Source organism: Emydura macquarii, unplaced genomic scaffold, assembly GCF_026122565.2.
Source record: "Emydura macquarii macquarii isolate MOO-44397 ecotype Brisbane River unplaced genomic scaffold, CSIRO-AGI_Emac_v2 contig_3345, whole genome shotgun sequence".
Lineage (NCBI taxonomy): Eukaryota > Metazoa > Chordata > Testudines > Chelidae > Emydura > Emydura macquarii.
Genome location: NW_027133482.1, coordinates 4,587,194 through 4,608,869, shown reverse-complemented (window position 1 = coordinate 4,608,869; position 21,676 = coordinate 4,587,194). Strand labels below are relative to the sequence as shown.

Below are 21,676 nucleotides of genomic sequence, written 5' to 3'. Positions count from 1 at the left end.
TCCAAGCGATATGCACATTTTGTTAAACATCCTGCATAAATTATTGCATACATATACTGCTTATCAGATTAGATCTCAGAATCTTTGCTCTTGCCTCATATAATCCACAAAACATGATCAACATAGCCCACCAGTTGCAGAGTTCGAAGAGGCACTGGTATTTAGAACATAACTCAGCGTGTTTCTCTTATCTTGCCATCATTAAAAAACTGCCATAGCAAGCAGCTTTGGTACCATACTCTTGGAATGCAATGACATCATTTGTTCATTGTACATGCTGTGCATTATTTCCACATTCTCCTTAACAAAGACAAACCCATGAAATAGCGGGTGTATGCGTCATAAAGTCTGTCCTGCACATTGCTCACCCCTTCCTGCATAAGTTATTTGTAAACAGACTGAGAATTAGCATTCAGCCAACTCACAATCCTTCATAAAAAAGGGACTGTTTTCAAAACAGGATGACAATCATTTCCCAGCTGAGGTACACACAGGTATTTAAACTAAAACTATATATGTAGCAGGGAAAGAGCATCAACACAGCTGTGCACCAGGCAATTGTGTATGATCCACAGAAACATGGTGGCTCATTATTTCACAGCCCACTTTAGGAATGGGAGTTTCAGGTCTCAGGATCTGTGTAGGTACAAAATATGTTGCTTTAGTAATGTAGATAGCGGGACTATACTACACAAACTCACATCCATAACTTTCTTTGAAAGCAACATTTAAAAGGTTCACACTTTCCGCATACTCTATTGTATAAAAACACCCTTTGGATCCAAGGGTACCAAACTTCTAGGTACTTCCAAGTAACAAAACAAAACATGGACATCACATAGTCATGACTGGTATCGCTTGCTAAAGAAAATAGAGAGCGAGCGAATTCAGTATGCAGAATGCAGAATTCAGTATGCAGACCGGTCAGCCTCATTTCAAGCCCTGGAAAAATCATGGAATCCATTTTAAGGCACTTGGAAGAGAGGAAGGTGATCAGGAACAGTCAACACGGATTCACCAACGGAAAGTCATGCCTGATCCACCTGATTGCTTTCTATGATGAGGTGACTGGCTCTGTGGATGTAGGGAAGGCGGTAGATGTGATATACCTTGACTTTAGCAAAGCTTTTGATACGGTCTCTCACAGTATTCTTATCAGCAAGTTAAAGAAGTATGGGTTGGATGAATGGACTATAAAATGGATAGAGAACTGGCTAGAGCATAGGGCTCAACGAGTAGTGATCAATGGCTCCATGTCTAGCTGGCAACCGGTCACAAGCGGAGTGCCCCAGAGGTCGGTCGTGGGGCCGGTTTTGTTCAACATCTTCATTAATGATCTGGAGGATGGGGTAGATTGCACCCTCAGCAAATTTGCGGATGACACTAAGCTGGGGGGAGTGGTAGATACCCTGGAAGGTAGGGATAGGATACAGAAGGACCTAAACAAACTGGAGGATTGGGCCAAAAGAAATCTAATGAGATTCAACAAAGAAAAGTGCAGAGTCCTCCACTTAGGAAGGAAGAATCCCATGCACAACTATGGACTGGGGACCAACGAGCTAGGCAGCAGTTCTGTAGAAAAGGACCTGGGGGTAACAGTGGATAAAAAGCTGGATATGAGTCAGCAGTGTGCCCTGGTTGTCAAGAAGGCTAATAGCATATTGGGCTGCATTAGGAGGGGCATTGCCAGCAGGTCACGGGAAGTGATTATTCCCCTCTATTCGGCATTGGTGAGGCCGCATTTGGAGTATTGTGTCCAGTTTTGGGCCCCCCACTACAAAAAGGATGTAGACAAATTGGAGAGAGTCCAGCGGAGGGCAACAAAAATGATGAGGGGGCTGGAGCACAAGACTTATGAGGAGAGGCTAAGGAAACTGGGCTTGTTTAGTCTGCAAAAGAGAAGAATGAGGGGGGATTTGATAGCAGCCTTTAACTACCTGAAAGGGGGTTCCAGGGAGGATGGAGCTAGGCTGTTCTCAGTGGTGGCAGATGACAGAACAAGGAGCAATGGTCTCAAGTTGCAGTTGGGGAGATCTAGGTCGGACATTAGGAAAAAGTTTGTCCCTAGGAGGGTGGTGAAGCACTGGAATGGGTTACCTAGAGAGGTGGTGGAATCTCCATCCTTAGAGGTTTTTAAGCTGTGGCTTGACAAAACCTTGGCTGGGATGATATAGCTGAGGTTAGTCCTGCTTTGAGCAGGGGGTTGGACTAGATGAGCGCCTGAGGTCCCTTCCCACTCTAATATTCTATGATTCTATGAATGTCAGGCTAAGAGCATGGTCTGACAGTCTAGTATAATGCCCTGCACTTCCATGAGACACACCTGAGTCTAATACAATCCAGGCACAACTCCAAAGGAATTTGGCCCCAAGCTTTATTACTGGTCTCTCACCCTCAAAGGCATGGAGCACCATCAGGATAGGGCAGTAGATCACATTCCGTCCCAGGGAAGAAGTCAGTCTCCTACTGTTCAACTGCAACGTTACCCACAACTGTTCAAGGAGTGTTTTTGACCCAGCTGCAAAGAGAATTTCAACACAGAAAGATTAGCTGTTCCAAAGCAGAGATGTGAGGATGGGAGGAGAGGTTGAAAATGGGAAGATCTGCTAGGGAGGCCTTCCAGTTTAACAGAGTTTTGCCTCGGAAAACAAACATAACGGAGGCTGACCTTGTTCTCACTCTAATCCAATACACTTTCAGAAAACTCTTCTCAGATTAGTGCTCTTCTTCAACGCTGGCTCCATCGCCGTTGTTCCTCCCGAGATATCACTGCACCTTGACGACGCCACCAGAAGATCTTCACCATAATTTAGGAACGTTTTCCGAACTCTCTGAATGTTTCTGTGACTCCTTTGGATCTCAGCAAGGTCAGACTAGGTCAGCACTTGAGCAATACAAGAAGTGATGCGGAGGATTCAGTAAACTCAAATCACTCCACGCTCTGGACCCCTTAAGATGAGTAATTCCTCATGACAAAGTATCCCCCTACTCCTGACCCCAGACCTTCTCTGGGGCAACTAAGACTGCTTGTTAGCCCCTTATTTTAATCACTGAGAGCAGAATGGACCTGATTCTTGACTAAGAAAACCTTAAGGTATGTGTTAAAATTGAAATGTATCTGCAGTTTGTAACTTGTCATATACAGTGTTACAGACAGACCTCACTGAGTTTTGTAAATAAATAAAAAATGGTGATCACTGTGAAAGGGACTTGAAGTCCTGGACAAATCATGCTTTGCAACTCCTACCTTCAGGTGACAAGGATCCTGCATTTGGGTTATTGTTCGCTGTCACTATATTTAGAAGAAATCATATGTTTTTACCCTAACATGGCTGTTTTCCAAACTGAGATCTCTGAGCACGCCAAGGCTGTCTGTGATCATATCTAGCCAGCTTAGAATGAGCAGTGATTTCTCTCCTTCTTCTTTGATCGAAGTCAAGTTGTATCCCCATGGGTAATAAGGTCACAGGGTTAAAAGAGAAACAAGACAATTACAGAAAGTTAAATCTATGGCTACTACAGACAGACACACTATCCAGGGCTCGTTAGCACGTACTACAGAGCAGTTATCACAGGTCACTGACACCAGTTCACTCTAATGGCTTTTCCTGTGTCCTTATCAATCCAGTGCACAAAGTATCTCACCCCCCTATGATCTCAGTACCATGTTTACAGCTATCTAACTCCACCAGGCACCAGCGGGTCAGCCAAGTCAGCAGACAGTGAGATACGCCAGAACAGAATGATGGGACAATCTGCAAAGTGACTCAGATGAACTAGGAGTTAGATATTTCTAAGAGGAAAAATTTCCACTAAAAAAAACCTCAAGAGAAAAAGGTGAAACTTTTTAGTAGCTTTACAATCCCAAGGACACAGGGCAAACAAACTTCACAGCCCTGACCTCGAAAATAGGAATTAGCAACAGACACTCCACATGGCAATTCACATTTCAATATCAGTAATAAAATAACTATGTTTTTCAAAGAGGAAAGGCAGTTCTTTTAATAAGAAAAATTCTGGGTAGCTATATTACTTGAACAGTAGTTTCAATAATAAGAGATGTTACAAGAGAAACTACTTCAATCCCTTTTACAAAAGCATGACCACATGAGAATTTTGTCTATACTGTAACACCTTTAATCTTGCAGAGTTGGACAAGGAGCAAAAAGAAAAGTAACAGTCACAATAATCAATATTTCCAACAGGCAGACTAAGCAACAACTGGCAGTCACCAGTGCAAATGAAATATTAGAGCACAAAGTCAGAAAGAAGAGGAACTTGAATATACCAGAGCAGGGACCGTTACGAGATGAAGAAAGTTCTAGGACAAATAAATAACATTTAAGTTGGGATTCAGGAAAGTAGCTCCTGATGTTCCATATTTATGGTCTCTTGAGAACTCCAGATTTCATCGGCTCAGTTGAATGTAAAAAGTTATTTCTAACTGCCAGTCCCAAAAATTTAGCTTGGAATCTGAAAGTCAAACTGGGTTCCCTTGTGTCTCGTGAATCACTAACTGTATACATTTTGCAATCAATATTTGATTAACAATTCTAACAATTCTACGGATGCATGAATCCAGCTCCCATTCCCAAAGCTGGGATGGCTCTGAAGGGCTAACCAAAGCACAGAGTAATAAAAACGTGTAGTCACTGACAAACAAATGGCTGAATATACTCAGAGAGAAGACCTGAGTAACTGATGAGTAAGAAAGGGCACACTTTTAAGACACTACTACATCGATGGCAGAGCTTCTCCCATCAGCGTAGTAGTTAATCCACCTCCATGAGAGGTGGCAGCTATGTCATTGGGAGAAGCCCTCCCATTGACACAGCATTGTCCACACCCAGGGTTAGGTCAGTATAACTGCATCGCTTGGAGGTGTGGATTTTTCACACCACTGAGCGACATAGATAAACCGATGTAAGTTTATAGTGTAGAGCTGGCCTAAGATAATAAAACGACTGATGAAAGGGGTTGAGATGAAAACAGGGGCAGAGTGGCATAAAACCTTAAGGCAGTGTCTCCAGCAGATTTTTTTTTAAGCTTCATAGGCCACTTGTTCTTTACCCTAGGTTGATCCCACTGTAGGCTGGGATCAAAGCATGGGGGCTGCCCATACCAGTCTTTACAGGTATGGTAAGTATCTCAAGCTAACTGGCAATCGATTAACTTGAGGTAAAAAATGTCTAGGAAAGACAAACCCTAAATGAACACTGGGTTGTGTAGACATAGCCTATCACTGACGTTAGCCTCCTAAGCTGGATCAACAGACTCAGTCTAGCGGGACATGCACTAGTGCTCTAAAAATAGCGGTGTAGGCAGCAGTGTGAAGTTGCAGCTCAGATTGTAGCATAAATTCAAAGCACTGTCTACACAGTTGTTTTCAGAGCCCTGCTAGCTCAGATCTATTGACCCGAGCTGGGAGGCTCACTCCCTTCGGGCTGAGTAGATATAGCTGGTCAACAACATTCACTGCCTGAACTGGAAACTTTGTTCTCCCTTTAACATTTCCGTACACCAAAGCCAAAGATGTTAAACTGCCTCTACACTAGGTACTAAGCAGTGTTTCAAATGAGTTTTAAAAAAAAAAAAAAAAAAAAAAGCACCTTTTTCCTCTAGTTTCCTTTATCCAGAATCACAGTGTCATCTGCCTGTTCCGGGCAGAGATTTCTCTGCAGCCGCAGCCCAAAACTGCACTGGACTTTGTTTTCGACTGTCTCACTGCTGCAAAGTTACAGGTTTGGGATATGTTCCCCTCTCTATGCCCTCCAGCTTACAGGAAACGTGAAACAATAACCAATTTTCATTTTATATCAAAGCAAAGCAATTCCATCTCTTGGGCTCGAAATCCAAGACCGCCAACAGCTATTCAGATGCCATAACAGATAAACAAACCATCTACCCCAAACCTCATCTGTCCTACTTTACTTTGGATATTGATCAAAGCAGCTTTTGTACTAGTTACATTTGGGTGAAAGGAAGACCTAGAATATAATAAATATCAATGGCAGAATCACTTCTCCCAAATACCGTAGTTTCATCTCAGTTCTGTGCAGTAACACATTACCCAATTCTGCATACTGCTCGATTACCTCTGGGAATATACAACATGAAAAGACCAGTAATGTAACCAAGTTGTAGATTTACAGACTAATTGTAAGTGAAGGTTCTTAAATATATTGCTGCCCAACAGAAATCGGCTATATTCTGCTAATTATGTGTCCCCGACTGGAGATTAACGTTGGTCCATTGGTTACAGCACAGGAGAGGCAGTCAGAATTCCTGGGTTCCGTTCTAGGGTCTCCCACTGACACCCCGTCCTACCTAAGGCGAATCACTTAGCCTCACTGTGTCTCAGAGATGAAGTATTTGCTCTCTCAACAAACGCGTTCATTTTTTTTCCATGCAATTTCAGGATTTAAAGTATTAACGTTTGTGGTATCCAAAGGTCCCAAGCACGATGAGGGCCCCACTGTGCTAGGCACTGTGCAAGGAAATTAGAAGAACAGGTCCCTGTCCCAAACAATTTATATTATTAACCATTAAAAGAGCAGAGTTGGAGAAGAGGGGTACCCCATATACATACAATTTTTATATGCATTTGTCATTTTAAATATTTACAATTTTTTAAAAAGTGCTATTTATCTCCATCTGACCCCTAAGCCATTCTTAGACAGCTGATTTCTCAGGGTAAAGGATTGCTGACAAATAGTCCCATAAAGCATTCCTATCAGAGCCTGTCTCCCCTAGCTCTGTTACCAAGTCAAGGACCAATTCTCAGTTAACCACGGCCTGACCCTTGTTCACTTTCTTTCCCTCTCCTCTGCCCTTCCTGCAAAAGTTCAGCACTTCCTGGAAAAGTCTCACTGCCTGTTTGATATTGTACTTCGCCTTAGCTGCTGAAGGAAGGATTTACAGGTGCCTGGCCCCGTCTGCAAGACCATGACCGAAAGCTGACCTCATGTTACAATATGTGAACTCCTGCCCTGCTGATAAGGCTGGCAGATATGAGTAGGATTTTTCAAATAATCCTTTGGAAATTTATAAGCAGCACTGCCATAAAACTGAGGTGACTGGAAGGTCAATTTCACTAAAAATAATAAATATTGCAATGTTTATTCAAAGTAGGCCTTTGTAACTGCAGGCCAAGCACTTAGATAACGCTATTGTAAATGACAAATATTAGGAGGTTTGGTGACTATTATATTATGAGCCTTCCGTCTGACACTGATGTGACCGTTTCCCTTGGTGCTTGTCCAATCTTTGACATTGTTTAACACTAGCTGGGCCTACAAAACTGGTTCGGGATTCAACCACAGGTCAGGAAGAGGGTAAATTTTCCTTTAGGGTTGCTTGCCTTACATCCCTGCTCTTGCTTTACATGCATGTCTTCTTGAAAACTCTGCCTTGCAGTTTGTCTCTTTCTCTTACTTCTTCGAGGCTTTTGGCGGAGATTCTGTATTGTAGGGGTTTGGTTTAGTGGGCTCAGTAGAGGATTGGGAAACAAGCACTCCTGCGTTCTAATCCCAGCACCGTCACCAACTTGCTCTGTGAATTCACTGCCTCAGTTTTTTCCCCTCTGTCAAATGGGAATAACATCTATCTACCTACTCCATAGAGATGTTGAGAGGATTAATACTTACAAAGCACTTTGAAGATAGAAAGTGCTATAATAGTGCTAAGTATTAATATCTGACCTAACAATTTTAGGTTCTCAGTGCGCTTTACAAACATTGGATCCACACCATGTGATGCAGGCAGGAATAATAATTTAATCTCTCATACACATCCGTTGGGGGGCTATATTCTACTCCTAGAAGAGGGGTGGATTTCATCTAACATGACTTTTCCCATCTCAAGTTACTTTTGGAGCACATCAAAGAGGCTCCAGGTGCACTCTCCCCCAGAGGACATTGGCTGGCTAGTGGTTCACTCCCAGTTCCAGCAAAAAGCAATCAAACAGTAGCGTGGCGCATTCGCCTGGAATCTGTTTCTAGAAGTGGTATTTCTCTAACATACAATAGGGGAATACTCAGCCTTGCACTCTCTATTTATGGCAAAGGATGAAGAGTAAAAACAACCAGTATTACATAAATCAGAAGGTAATGTCAGTCTAGAAGATAAATATGTACTATAAACCACAATACTCTGAACAACCACTGATACAAAAAACTAATGTCCTGTTTTCACCCCTTACGTGATAGCATTACATATACCTTTCTATTAAACAAATATATACAAAGCTATGAGAATAGAGACTCTGATTTTGCTTTAATTAAATATACATATACACGTATGTACAACTGAAGTTTTTCCAAATCAAATGACACTTATAAATCTATCAAGGGGTTCAGACCATTGTAATCTTCTCCTAGCATACTCCCTGAAGCAGGCTTCCAACAGTATTTTGTCTTTGTCCAAGACAGAGGACACTCAAAATATAACACGTTCTGGGGTAGGTTAACTTTTTAATGTCAACAAACTCTCAAGGCATTATAGTGAAGCTATATAATCACTAACAGGCGAAGAAGAAGTAAAAGGATTATATACACATTTTTATGATGATTCCTTTCCTTTAGCTAATTCATATGAAAATATTGCTGGGGAGACTGGCTTTCGATCTACCATAAAAGAAACAATTCTCTTAGGTCTGGCTCCAGAGCAGCAAGGGAGGCAAAGCTGCTGGATTACATGCAGAAACCATGCACTCTTCCTATATTCTGGTTTGGCTTGGGTCTGTGGATGTCCCGTATGGAAGGCTCAGATGAATTACTGCAGGAGTCTTAAAAATTAAGAGTATCTGGAGAAAAGTAAAGTATAGGAGTAAAGGCTGAGGTGTCTCCCATGAAAGTCATCTCATCCGCTCATATTAAAGGGAGTAGCTTTTTATCACTATACTGAAAGACCTGGAAAACCACATTTTGTCTAGCAACCTGCAAAAACTAGATGTAAATTTTATTGGATATTAAGTGGACCTACCTTTCTAAACAGAGCCAATATTTAGAATTCTAGATCCATCATACCCTCAAATGCCAACAGAAAATTAACGGGATCTAAAGTTGCTGATGATTTATCTACATTGGGGTTTTATTTTATTTTTTTTATAGTCACAAATCACCGCAGTATCTGAGCACGTTCCAAGATGATAGAAATAGCTAAACTCCCTACTGGTCTTCATAGAGTCTCTGGCTTGTCTCCGTTTTCAGAATAAAAACTCGTGGTTTTGTTGGCTGGTTGACTGATTGATTTGTTTGTTTGTTTGTTACAAGTTTTTATCTTTGTAATAATTTTTTTGGAGGGAAGCATTTGAGTAAGTAGGAGTGCCAATGTGCTGGGTATCATTTTTGCTATTGAGGGAAGGTTTCCACCATTGTGTGTAGGTGATGATGAGTCACATGGTTATTTTTCTTTTAATATGCAGCCATGAACAAGAACAGATTAAAATGCAGCAAAAATGGTCTTATCGCTTATAATACCTTGATGTTTTTCAGAGCAAATAAATAAAATGGAAAAGTCTAACTTCCAGAAAGCTGGAGCCAAGGAGTAAAGTTCTGGATTAAATGAAAGTTAAATGCAATATGATTTTAATAAAGGGAAATTCTATACCTCTTCAAAAGAATGAAGATCCTATAAACAACAACAACCTAAAACTGCTGTCTTTCTTATTACTCAATAAATTACTTTGCACTGAAAGAACAGTTATTTTGATTAGAAAAGAATTATTTTAGGGAAATATATTTGAGCTAGAAAAAATGTATTTCGCTCCTTATAAACCCAAAAAACTGTCATGGCTGAAGAAAATGTTGGTGTATATATCTTTGCGGTCTGCTAATATGATAGTGTAGTTCGGTTTTCTCTCAAAGCCTTTCCTCTCCTGTTGCCTCCTAGTGCTGCTCTCCTTCCCCTTTGTCACATGCTGGTTAGGTTCTAATTTTACTAGATACTGAATTTTTTCTCAAGGTGAACATAAGCACACAATAATACTTGTTACGCAACAGTTTCTTTCCGAGAGTGTCTCCACAGACAGAAGGAGCTGCAGCTAATCTTGTCATTCAAAATCTAGGCAAACTTCAATGCCATTTGTACAAACCGTACAGTGAAAACACCATCACAGGCAGACTTACTTACCAGTACTGAATATATGTGCAAGCAACGGTACACGGGTGAGAAATCCACCAAATCCTGGGCACCAGGCACCTACAGAAACATCAACCAGAAAACAAAAGGATCAACAAATAATGTACAAAGCACCTGGCTACAAATAAAGTACACAGTGTGTGGGAATATTCATACACAGTACAGACTGGATACTGAGGATTTCAGTTATATAACAAATTTCAGTAGTTAGTAAATACTGTCCAATGTTTGTTTTTTAAAGCAGGTACGAGTTGACCAATGCAGTGAAATTCAACTTATTCTGCACCCACCACTCCTAGCATCTACCTCTTTAAAAAACACATACTGTCATCATACACTTTATTAGTCATTGCAACAGAGAGGCAAAAGATATGACCGACCATGGTTACTAAATGAGCTGGTGGTCCCAGATAAGGCATGAGGCATGCTGGCACAAGCCATCACTGACTCTACCTGTGCCACACCTGGGCAGCGGGAAAGAACTTCTGCAGGACTTCTAATTTGACATTTTTCATCAACGCTAAATTCACTTAAAAGACAGACTTTGCCATTCTTTTTTTTTTTAACTGCTTACTGAACCTGCTGCAGGGCTGAGAAAGCACACAAGGGAGAGGCAGAAAATGAGGTCACAGAAAATTGTGCACGAATGTGAGGCTCAGCATCCGCAGGCTCTGTTCCGGTCGGCAGTGTACAATCACAGGCAGTCAAGCAGGATTACCGATATCATCAATAGCTCTTGTTCATCTCTCTTCAAACAAAAACTAAACGTACTAATTTTACACCCACAAGGAAGCTAAGGAATCATGTGCTTCTTGCCCTCCTGCCCCAATTATCTCCTTTTCTTTGTTACTGCTAAGTATTATGTCTTGTCTTAACTAGATTTCGGGCTTGTTTACACTAGGGGGGGGTTACAGCAGTCCCATAGCTATGCCACTGTAACCCCGGAGCGTCCATGCACACTACAGTGACGAAGGAGTTCATCCATCACTGTAGTAACTCCACATCCCTGAGTGATGGTGGCTAGCTCCAAAGAAGAATGCTTCTGTCAGCCTAGCAACATCTGCACGGGAATTTAGTCGGCAGAGATGTGGATTTTTCACACCCGAGCACCATAGCTATATTGAGCTAAGTTTTAAGTGTAGATTAGGCTAGAGAACTCTTTGTAGAGCACTCAGCACAATGGGGTGCCAGTAATAAATCAAAAATAATGATGAGGAAAAAAAATCACGTCACCTGTTCACAACATATAATCGCTATGAAATTAGCCAATGATAACTCATGAATTAAAATTCAATAGCAAACAATTACTCTTCTCCGCTTGTTAGCAGCGATGACTAGCAGTCCTTGGAACCATAGCTGGTGGTCCACAAATGAAATATTTTGGTAACGAAGAGGTATAGGATTGGGGGGGAGCAAGAAGGGAGTTGATCCTAAAGAGGAGCTCTCTCTTACAAGAGCAGTCCATAATTTTTTTTAAAAAATCTCAATATGTCCTTAAAAATATTAAAGCCCATACATACCCAATATAGTAGCTATTGTTTTAGAATTTCAGACCACTGATCAACACCTTACCTGAAGGTTTAAACTGTTTATCTAAAGCATTTTCAGACAACCATGCACAAATTCGATAGAATATCTGTTTAAAAAACACACGTCCTTGGGGAAGTATTCGTTACCATCTTGAGCAGGGTGTAAACCAGAAATTTACTTAATATGAGGAAAAGAACAGACTGTTTCCTTTACACACAGCTCTAACCTCAACAGTGAATGAAATAACACGTCCTGTCTTTTGTACTCTTTTCACGCTCTGTTCTCTGTATGCTTTTGCACGTACAAAGTATTCGAAACAAACTACTGTGGCAAATTTAAAACATTGCCCAACAATCTACATTGTTTTCTACTATACTGGAACAATACATTTATTGCTCTCCTAGCAGTCATTAGCTTCCCTGGCTAGTTTCTTGCGTAACTTTCACCATCACCCATCACAAAAAGATGTTGGTCATTACAGTTTTGTACACAAACCCAAGAGGAATTATAGCAGACCAGCAAGAGACACCCTGAAGACAGATGTCTGTACTACCTTGTGTTGCTTACGAACTTGCCGCTCTGACAATACTTCCTGCAACACAAAAGCGAAGCTCAGCATGTATAGTTTGTGATGGAATGCCACCACATACTGGCAGGAAAAGGAAATGAACTATCCTTGAAAGTCACCTCTGAATAGCTAGATGAAGAGTATTTTAGACACTGAAGTAACTAACATTACCATAACCAGCATACAAGTGATTGTTTAAGGTTTGAAATCTCTCTTTGTAGCACTTGTTTTATTCTCATAGATAAGCTTGTGTCTCTGGGGTTTGAGGAGCAGCAAATATTTTTCTAAGCTTGCAATGAAAGGCATCTAAAACCCCCTTTTTAAAAAAAAGGCCACTACACTCTACCGTCAGCACCTCAGACTCCTCTTCTTTCTCCATGCCCTTGAAAAGAAATGATCCATCCTTAACCTGAAATTTTCCTTTCTGCAAACAGTGAAGTCCACAAACCTTAACTCTGGGTCTTCAGCGCACTTGCAGCATGGGAGTAGGAGGCAGAGCTCTCAGGCTCAGTAGGCAGCCCAAACCCCTCAGTCTGAAGAATATCACCACTTGGGATGACATCTAATAATCAGGATTCTAGATGGCTTAACCTTTATAACAAATTATTTGCTCTGAAACAAGCATAAATTGACTTAGTTTTGTTTTTTCCCACACTTGTCCAGAATGGGTTGTATCTGTGGAACTTACTACTTGCAGATAGAAAAGTTTCAGGTAAATATAGATACTTTTGTTGTCTTTTCTACTTCAGCAAGAAAAGAGCCACAACTTTGGAGTTGATGGGAACTGCTTTATGAGAACTTTGGTGAGGGAGTCCATTAATTTGATTAGTTCTTTTTTTTATAACCCTGCATTTAGGCACTACAGTTATGCAGTGCAGTACTTCAAAGTCCACGTCCACTGAGGCTTAAGTCTAATTTACCATATTTAGTGAACACATTGGCAGCCACCCTACCTCTCTCTTCATACAATGGATAGGTTCTCCCGGCCCAGGATGAGTTCACTGGCCTTAAAGACTAAGCTCTGATAAAATACTCCTCTCCTTGCTTGGCACTTCTGCAACATGCATAATCTAATCCAGGTGGATATTGATGATTCTGAGGCTTTTTACCCCAGACTGGGGCTAGCACATAATGAATCGTACTGTAGATTTGCTACATCTTCTTGTGTCGTCTAGGTGTACTTTGCCCTATGAACACCTAGACCATGCCATAGTTTAACCTAGCGATAAGGGCTGGATGTGTTCCGAGTACCATCTTATCTGCATGAATAGTGCAATACTGGATCTCACTTGGATAATCCTTCACACTCAGACATTGTCCGGGCTGAACATGGCTTTTGCATATTTATTGATGGAGACAAAAGAAGAGTGGTGCTGTATGGATGAGAGATACCTGATTGAGAAGTCTTCTCTGAGGAACTATTAATGTCCACATGCAGGGCTATCTTTTTCAGGCTGCCTGCTCCCAGAATGCTGAGTAGAGCCAACACATATACTTGGAGCATTGTAGTTTTCATTCCCATAGCCAGGCATGCTGGGTACAAGCAGAACAATCCTTTGGGCCAACTGATGCAGCATTTGGATTCCCTCTTCTGGAAGTTCTCTGACACTAAGGTGATGGGCACCAATACAAAATCTGAAGTTCAGTTTTTCGCCACCTTGCTCTCATCCTTAGATTAAAAAGTCATTCATTAGCAGATGGTTTAAAAATTATCAAGTTCTATGACTCTAGGATAAAGACTCTGTTCTCCCTCATCTAACCTACATCCGCTCAGCCGTCTGCCCTGATACTGAGCTTCCCATTACATGCAGGGCAGAAACATGTTTCTCAGCTCATGTGAATACAAGATTTATTTCTCTGGGTATGTCTACACTGACGGCAGCAAAGTCACCGCCATCAGATCAACCTTTCTGGATCGATTGAGTGGTCAGTGAAGACCCGCTCAATCGATCCAGAAGTCAACGCTGTAAAACCACCCTTTCAAGTGGCATAGCGCTGCATTGATGGGAACACGGTTCCTGTCGGCGCAGTGCAGTGCAGTGAAGACGCCATGCAGAAGGGAAGTACAGCAGTCGACATGAGTTATGCAAGCTACTCTGTGTAGCTTGCGTAACTCCCGTCGATTGCCGTCGAATCGCCAGGTAAATGTAGACCAGGGCTCTGTTAAAGGAACTGGGATCTCATCCATCCTCCCTTTTTGGCCACCAGGTCGTTTGAATAGAGCCTCCGACTCCTCTCCTTCCCAAGAGGATAGGAAATGTCTTCAATCTGGAGAAAGTCAATTCACGATGCATCCTCTTGGAGAGGGTGTGAGGTCTTTGCCCATTCTGAATATGGTCTGCAGAACTCTCTCCTCCATCTGAAGAAAGGAAAGTCAACACCAACCTACACTGGGACACGGCTGATCTCTGAAGAGAAGCCCTTATGCTCTCCCTTCCCTCTCTGCCATTACTTTGCATTTTGCTGCGGAGTGCTCTATTTGGACTGAGGACCTCATGTGGGTGGGGAGTCAGAATGCTCCTTGGGAGCAGAAAGGGCCCATCTGAATGAGAAGGGAAAAGAATATCCAATCTAACCCAGCCTGAGAAGTCCACAGGGTAGTTGATGGAGGGTGTAAGACGCTCAATCTGGAGTCAGCTGCATGGGACATTTCTGAGCAATAAATCTCCACCACAAAACTTTCTGGGCCAGCAGGCCTACTCACCAGGGTACGGAGATCCCCACTGAGGAAAGCCCAAGGGGAAATAACCCTCCTGGACTGTGAAGTTGGATGGATGGATGGATGAATGACTGGGGTGAGTCTTGAGGCCCCTCACTGTCCTTCTCCAGGATGAATCAGTGTCTGTCAGCTTGGTCTCTTTTCAAAGAGTGGCTGGAGGTCCTGGATTACCTTTTGTGCTGAGCCAGGGCTGCTGCTGCAGTCTCTGGTGGCTTTCAAAGGCCTTTGGTCTATCTGCCCTTACCCTACTGCTCCCTGCATGGGAAAGGCCTGTCTAGCAGTCCTCCTGGCTTCTTTGTCAGTGGTGCTCTGCGTTTCCTTGCGAGAGGCAAGCCTAAAACAATCCCTCCGGGGAGAAAGTCGTATGTTATAGAAGATGCAGAGCTCTCTGGTGCACTCCGCAAGGTGGAGGAAGAGAAGTGCAAAAAGAGAATTTTTCCTTTAAGCCTATTTCCTTGGCTTCCTTTTAAAGCCGCAAGATGGGGACTGCCCACCATAGTGCATCAGGAAATGGTGGCTTCATACGAAACAAGCCAAAATTGTTTATTCACCCTGTAGGCTTTTAGTCCTAAAAACAGCCAATTAGTTTGATCTGAATTTGGAAAATTCAATCGGGAATCTTGGATACCCTAAACTTAGCAACAGGTGGTTTGATCTCTGCCTGCCTGTCGGTGTGAGACAAGAGGAGAGGCTAAGGATGCTTTCAGTGGCTAACAAGTGTGATGTCTCCAAACCTGCAAGCAGGCTGAAGACACAATGTTAAGGCCTTACTGAAGAACATGGTATTCCCATTTTACACAGGCAAGATTCCCTAGAACATTAACAGCTGCATTTCACTGCGCTCCCTTCCAGATGAAAACACCAGTATTTGCACTAAAACTATTGTTTCCTTTCCAAACAGCTTTTTTCCCCCCCAAGCAGAAGAAATCTGATTAAGATAGTTAAACACTTCCTCTGCCTGCCCCTAAGGCACTGCTCTCTCCAAGGAGTTAGTGAGGCAACAACGAACAGGAGCTGCATTTTATATTCATGCTTTATGACTCTAAGCAGAGAGAAAAACCTTTATTTCTTCACTTGCTTCTGACAAGATGCCTAGCCCCTGTCATTTTTCATTAGCGCTCCCTCTGGTTACACTTCTGTTCCGCTCCTGATTTCATCACCAAGGACAGCAACTACTCATTTATGCTCTGAAACTTGTTTCTGCAAAGACATTAGTCATGTTGCAAATTTAAACCTTCCAAAAGATACCAGTAAACCAGAAATGAACGCTTATTTCACTAAGAATCTAGAAGAAATCTTTCATTTCTGTCATCCATCATCCACCAAATGCAAAACTATTCCTTACTGTAGGCTTACTAGTATTCTGCCAGTCTGGCATTTATTGTGCCAAGAAATGGAGCTGCCACCACTTCCCATGAGAGACAATACAACTGCCTAATAAATCGGACAATCAGGAAGCTTCTAAGTTCAGCTTAAATTTTCCTTTTTCTTAATTTCATCCCTTTCTCCTGATATTATAACACTAGCTTTGCTATCCTAAGTAATTCCCCCCTCCGACTTTGATATTTACACTTGCAGATACTTGTAGGCTTCACAGTCCCTGTGCACATTGTACGACATTAGTCACAAATTCTTCAGCAGTGTCAACTATCTGTAGGGTGCTGGTGACTTATTCTGCACCCAACTGGACATTCCATGGCAGCATGGAATGCACAGACAACTATTCAAGAACATTAAGGTTTAGGGAAATCAAATATTACAAGTACATTTACAGATTTGTCTTCATTTTCTAAAAATGAACCTTTCCTATTCATTCTCCATAGGTTTAACTTCTGCCCAATTTCCTGCAGGATAAAATAGTGGTGCAACATTAAAAAACGGAGGCTTCAATTAGTCAAGTGAGACCTGGTAAAATACAAGTAAAGTAAAGTGAGACAATTCAAAAGCTGGAGATATGTTAAGGCATAACCGCTGGACATGTTGTAAACATGTTTTGGTCCTATCTGGTTTCTACAAATGTTTGAATTAAAGTGTTAATGTTTTGGAAAATACAATCTATATTGATAGTTATTGGTATGGTATTTACACAGATGCTAATTAAGATTATGTTTAATGTTAAATAACCAATGAGAAAGAAAATATTTAATTATGGTAGCAGAAATATAGATATGGCTCAACCAGGGGTGGGGGTATGCAGAGGTCTTCCAGCAGGTACATCAACTCATCTAGATATTTTCCTAGTTTTACAACAGGCTACATAAAAAGCACTAGTGAAGTCAGTACGAACTAAAATTTCATACAGACAATGACTTGTTTATACTGCTCTATATACTGTACACGGAAATGTAAGTACAATATTTATATTCCAATTGATTTATTTTATAATTATATGGTAAAAATGAGAAAGTAAGCCATTTTTCAGTAATACTGTACTGTGACACTTGTATTTTTATATCTGATTTTGTAAGCAAGTAGTTTTTAAGTGAGGTGAAACCTGGGGGTAGGCAAGACAAATCAGATTCCTGAAAGGGGTACGGTAGTTTGGAAAGGTTGAGAACCACTGCCTTAGAGAAAGGATTATATCCATTCTCCTCATTTTGGGACTGATCACCCCTAAATGCATCATGTCACCTGTGAGTACCATTGTAGTATATGGTTATTTTGTAATGCCTGCTTGCTTAACTACCTATTTTATAGTAAGTAAAAGTTTCTAATTTTATCACTTATTGTGTCATTCACAGTCCTCCACTATATTATCTGTAACCACCCTGGAGGCTCAAACCTTAAAGAATTCAGTTTGCTTTTGTTCCTTGTTTTTAAATGACTAATTGGGAAACACATACATTTAAGGTTCCAAAGAGGGACAGAATGGAGAAAGATGAATATGAGGAGAAGGCACCGAGTTGGGTTGAAAGGAGGCAGGGACTTATGGCTGTGGAGGCAACAGCAGGAAGGGAAATTGTGCATTCCAGCAGGAAGGCTCAAAAAGGCTGTATACTACACACTAGTGGTTCGCAACCTATTTTCCATTGTGGGCCGCATATGCAGCTCTCTGTGTGTTAGGTGAGCCACATTCGCACAGTATATATATATTACCTGTATGGTCCTGAGGATGTCACACAGTCCACAGGGCAAGCAGCCGTGGGTTGAGAACCACTTTTACACACTAATATATTTTACATTCTCTACTGGCAAGTAAACTTCAATGGAGCTACACCAGCAGAAAATTTGGCCCCTAATAAGTAGTAAAAAGCAGCAAGAGATTAAAAAACATAGTAAAATGTTAAATGTGGCTCAAGTTTTTAATGAGACAGAATCTTTATAATCAGTTATTTAAACCTCTGAACACAGAAAACGTTCATTCATTGTCAGTCAATATATACGTCAGAAAGCAATTCCACAAAGAAAACTGAAATATCTGATAAATGGACTGCTTTCCTTCTTTTAAATTAAGTGTTCATGAAAGTCATCAGACTATTATATTTTTATCATCATCATCATCACCCCTAGTAAGCAAGGCCACAGAAGAAGTGCAATCCTCCCTAGAGGAACCATCTCTAATACAGAAAAGGATAGTTCATTATGTTCTCATTTAATTTTTGTCCTCTCTTCTGAGGCTGCCAACTGGGATGTGGTCCATAGTCCACTCTGAACCATACTGAGAACCAACTATTCATTTCATATAGTTCACTAAACATCCTTCCCATGATAAGAACCAGTTTAGGGCAAATGTGAGCTGGCAATCTGGATGCGAAATGTCCCATTAACAATCCACAGAGCCATCAAATCTCCCAGGTTTGATATTATACAATTACCTCTTCATCATCGTCCTCATCTTCAACATCCAGGATCCCCGAATCCTGCTCAGACATAGGGCTACTGTTTTTCACCTCCAAATCTGAGCTTGCACAGACATCTTTCTTATATTTCTTTCCACCACCTATCCTTGGATGCTGAGATACAATATTATCCAGGTTTCTTTGCTGCTGGGCCTAGAACAAAAGCAGATTTAAAAGTTTCTGATGACATTCTGAGATTTATTAGTTTGGACCAAAAGATACAATCATTCAGAAAATGCTACAAACATGAGAAAACAAAACCCACACACTTAATGGAACTGAGAATTTATTTTACGTATTTTCTAACCTAGATATTCCAAATGAGCAGAAGACTCATTTCAAAACCATTCAGATGATTATGCAATAATAAAAACGATATCATGACCCTTCACAAATCACAATTAAAAACCCATCATGCTGCCATATTGATCTATTTATTACACAGATGCAGAGATATTAGACCACAGGCCATGTGGTGACTGTCACAGGATAAATTAAAGGACTGACTTAACTGTTGGATATGTTCCTCTTTTCAACCCAGGACAGCAGAAAGCCATCCACATCTGGACCCCAGAGATTCCTGAAAGCATTTTTGTGGTACCCCAGGAGAATGTATTTATGCATCGTTGATTTACATGATCTGTAAAGGTACTCAACCAAAATTCTCTCAGTGGGATAATCACCAGGATTCAGGGCTGGAACGGATGACCGATAGAGATCCCTTCACAGGCTTTCTGGGCCTCTGATCTTGATCTGTAGATAGTGTTATACCAAAGCCTGGTTTCTAGGGAACGATGTAATGCAAAAAAGCACACATCTACTAGCCTGAAACTGGGCATGGATTTTCTTGTTTGTGAGCGTAATATCTGTGAGAGATAGGTAAACTGCTTAGCCCCAAATGCCAAAGCATGTTAGAAGAGAGCTTAAATTTGAAGTATAAAACTGGGACTGTACACAGCTATTACACTGTCCTATACAACTGAAAAGCCCTGTTTAATCTGCCATAAAAAATGCTTACCCTGCAGTAGAATATGTGGCTGATATCTCGCTACAAGAAGATGGATAGCAAATATTGCCTAAATGTGAAAAGCATGTTGAGATATACTGTACGCACCAGAATGTCTTTCCAAAAAGCGGCTTTGGAGCAAGGGGGGTTTAAGTACGGGGTTCCCCCCTTTCTAAAACAGACTCATCTCATATTTGCACTGACCCCTCGTGCCAGATTTAATTTCAACTGATACTTAAGTATTTGACTGCTTCTCTGCACCAGTGAAAATCCCACTGGCAACATATTACAAATGGATAAGATACAAATAGAGCACTCTTATTTATTCTGAGTGACTCAATACACTAAAACTTTGGAGAGAAAGACAGCATCTTTAATGTCAGCTCCTTTTTAACGCCTGGTTGTGCAGAAATTTACTACATTCAGGGTTATTTATCCATATTACAGAGATTAGGAGTCTGATGATGCTATTAACATGCTACATCACTTTATATTTCATGCACACATTATACCAAGATCTATTTTATGTCACAAGATTGTGTTACATATATGTACACCATAAAAGTTTATCAATCTACTCATTCTTAATAGATAAATACAGCCATTCAAATCAAAGTGCATCAGAAAGTAGAATGACGGAGTTAAATGCTAAATGCCTGGGAGCTATTTATTGTACTGTGTAGCAGCACAATCTTGACCTCTAGTGGTTGGAAAGCAGCAGAAATAAAAATAATTAAGTTACGCTTTGATGAGAAGAGAAAATAATGACCTGGCTGAGATGAGCAACAAACAGGAAAGAGACTATTCTAAAGAGACCTAAGAATGAGGCTCAATGACAGATTTTAGCAAGACCATCTGAGACAAATATCTGTCCATTAGGCATTGCACAAGAGAAATCATCTGGGTTATTGTGATATTTCAAACATGATGAACAACTGGGGGAAACAGTGGCAAATTCTGCATCAGTCTCTAACTCCAGAAGCTCCACTCCATAGAAACTTATTGCAACATCATATACCAAGGATTAGGACTCAAAAAGGAAATATGCCTTTGTTCTTTCCAGAGTCCAAGCAAGAAAGATCCTGGGCTTGTTTCTGCTCTCAGATACACCCATTCAAGTCAAAGTAAATGAAATTATAACAGTGAATCTAATGTAAATGATACCTAATTCAAGCCTAATGTTTCCATGAAAATCTCCCTAGTTTATATAAGCATTTTTCCTCTTGCCCATTCTAAAAAGAGTAGAAGCAAAATTTTCTCCCAATACAAATTTTTCCATGAAACATCCATCTTTGAACTGATCATTAAATGGGCTGTTCAAAGAAAAGTTGTAGGAGAAATAAATTAATGACAGTGGTCATGAGAGGAAAAAAACTCAACGGAGTGAGCATGCTAGAGTTAAATGAGTCTGCACTTTCATGCTTGAAGCTTTAAATGTATTCAATAGGTTTTAGCATATTATGCTGAAATATAGAATTAATGGCAACAGAGGCCAGATTACTCAAAATCTCTCAGAATACAGATCATGTTGTACTCCCTCAGACAGTGCAAAACTTGTAGGTGAATTTTACTTTTGCTTGAAAGGAATGCAGGTATTGATTATTTTTGCATCAGCTAATAAGTGCAAAGTATATTTGTTAATTAGTGAACACTAGGAAGGTCTGAACCAAAATCCCACAGCCAAACATTGCATCTCTAACAGGCAGAGCCAAGCCCCCAGACCTGATTATTCCCAAATCTGGGAATTTTAAATCCAGATCCAAACCCAAACTTTCCTGAAGTTCAGGTTGTTTGGGTTCACCCTACTAAAGAGAAAGGAATTTCAGCGATGAATTCAGATCCAATCCCAGCTCTGAGGGTCTTATTGTGATTTT

At 40.9% G+C, this 21,676-nt stretch overlaps 1 protein-coding gene across 8 annotated transcripts in view; it reads right to left on the bottom strand.

Annotated features, from left to right (window-relative positions):
* The window catches only part of EXOC6B (exocyst complex component 6B), a 434,911-nt gene that overhangs the window by 224,088 nt on the left and 189,147 nt on the right, over positions 1-21,676 (bottom strand). For all 8 annotated transcript variants that reach the window (XM_067533650.1, XM_067533651.1, XM_067533652.1 and 5 more), the window contains exons 7-8: positions 18,773-18,949; positions 10,132-10,200 (exon numbers count right to left, since the gene is read on the bottom strand). In XM_067533650.1, the coding sequence (XP_067389751.1) occupies positions 10,132-10,200; positions 18,773-18,949 (246 nt within the window). The remainder of the gene's footprint in view (positions 1-10,131; positions 10,201-18,772; positions 18,950-21,676) is intronic.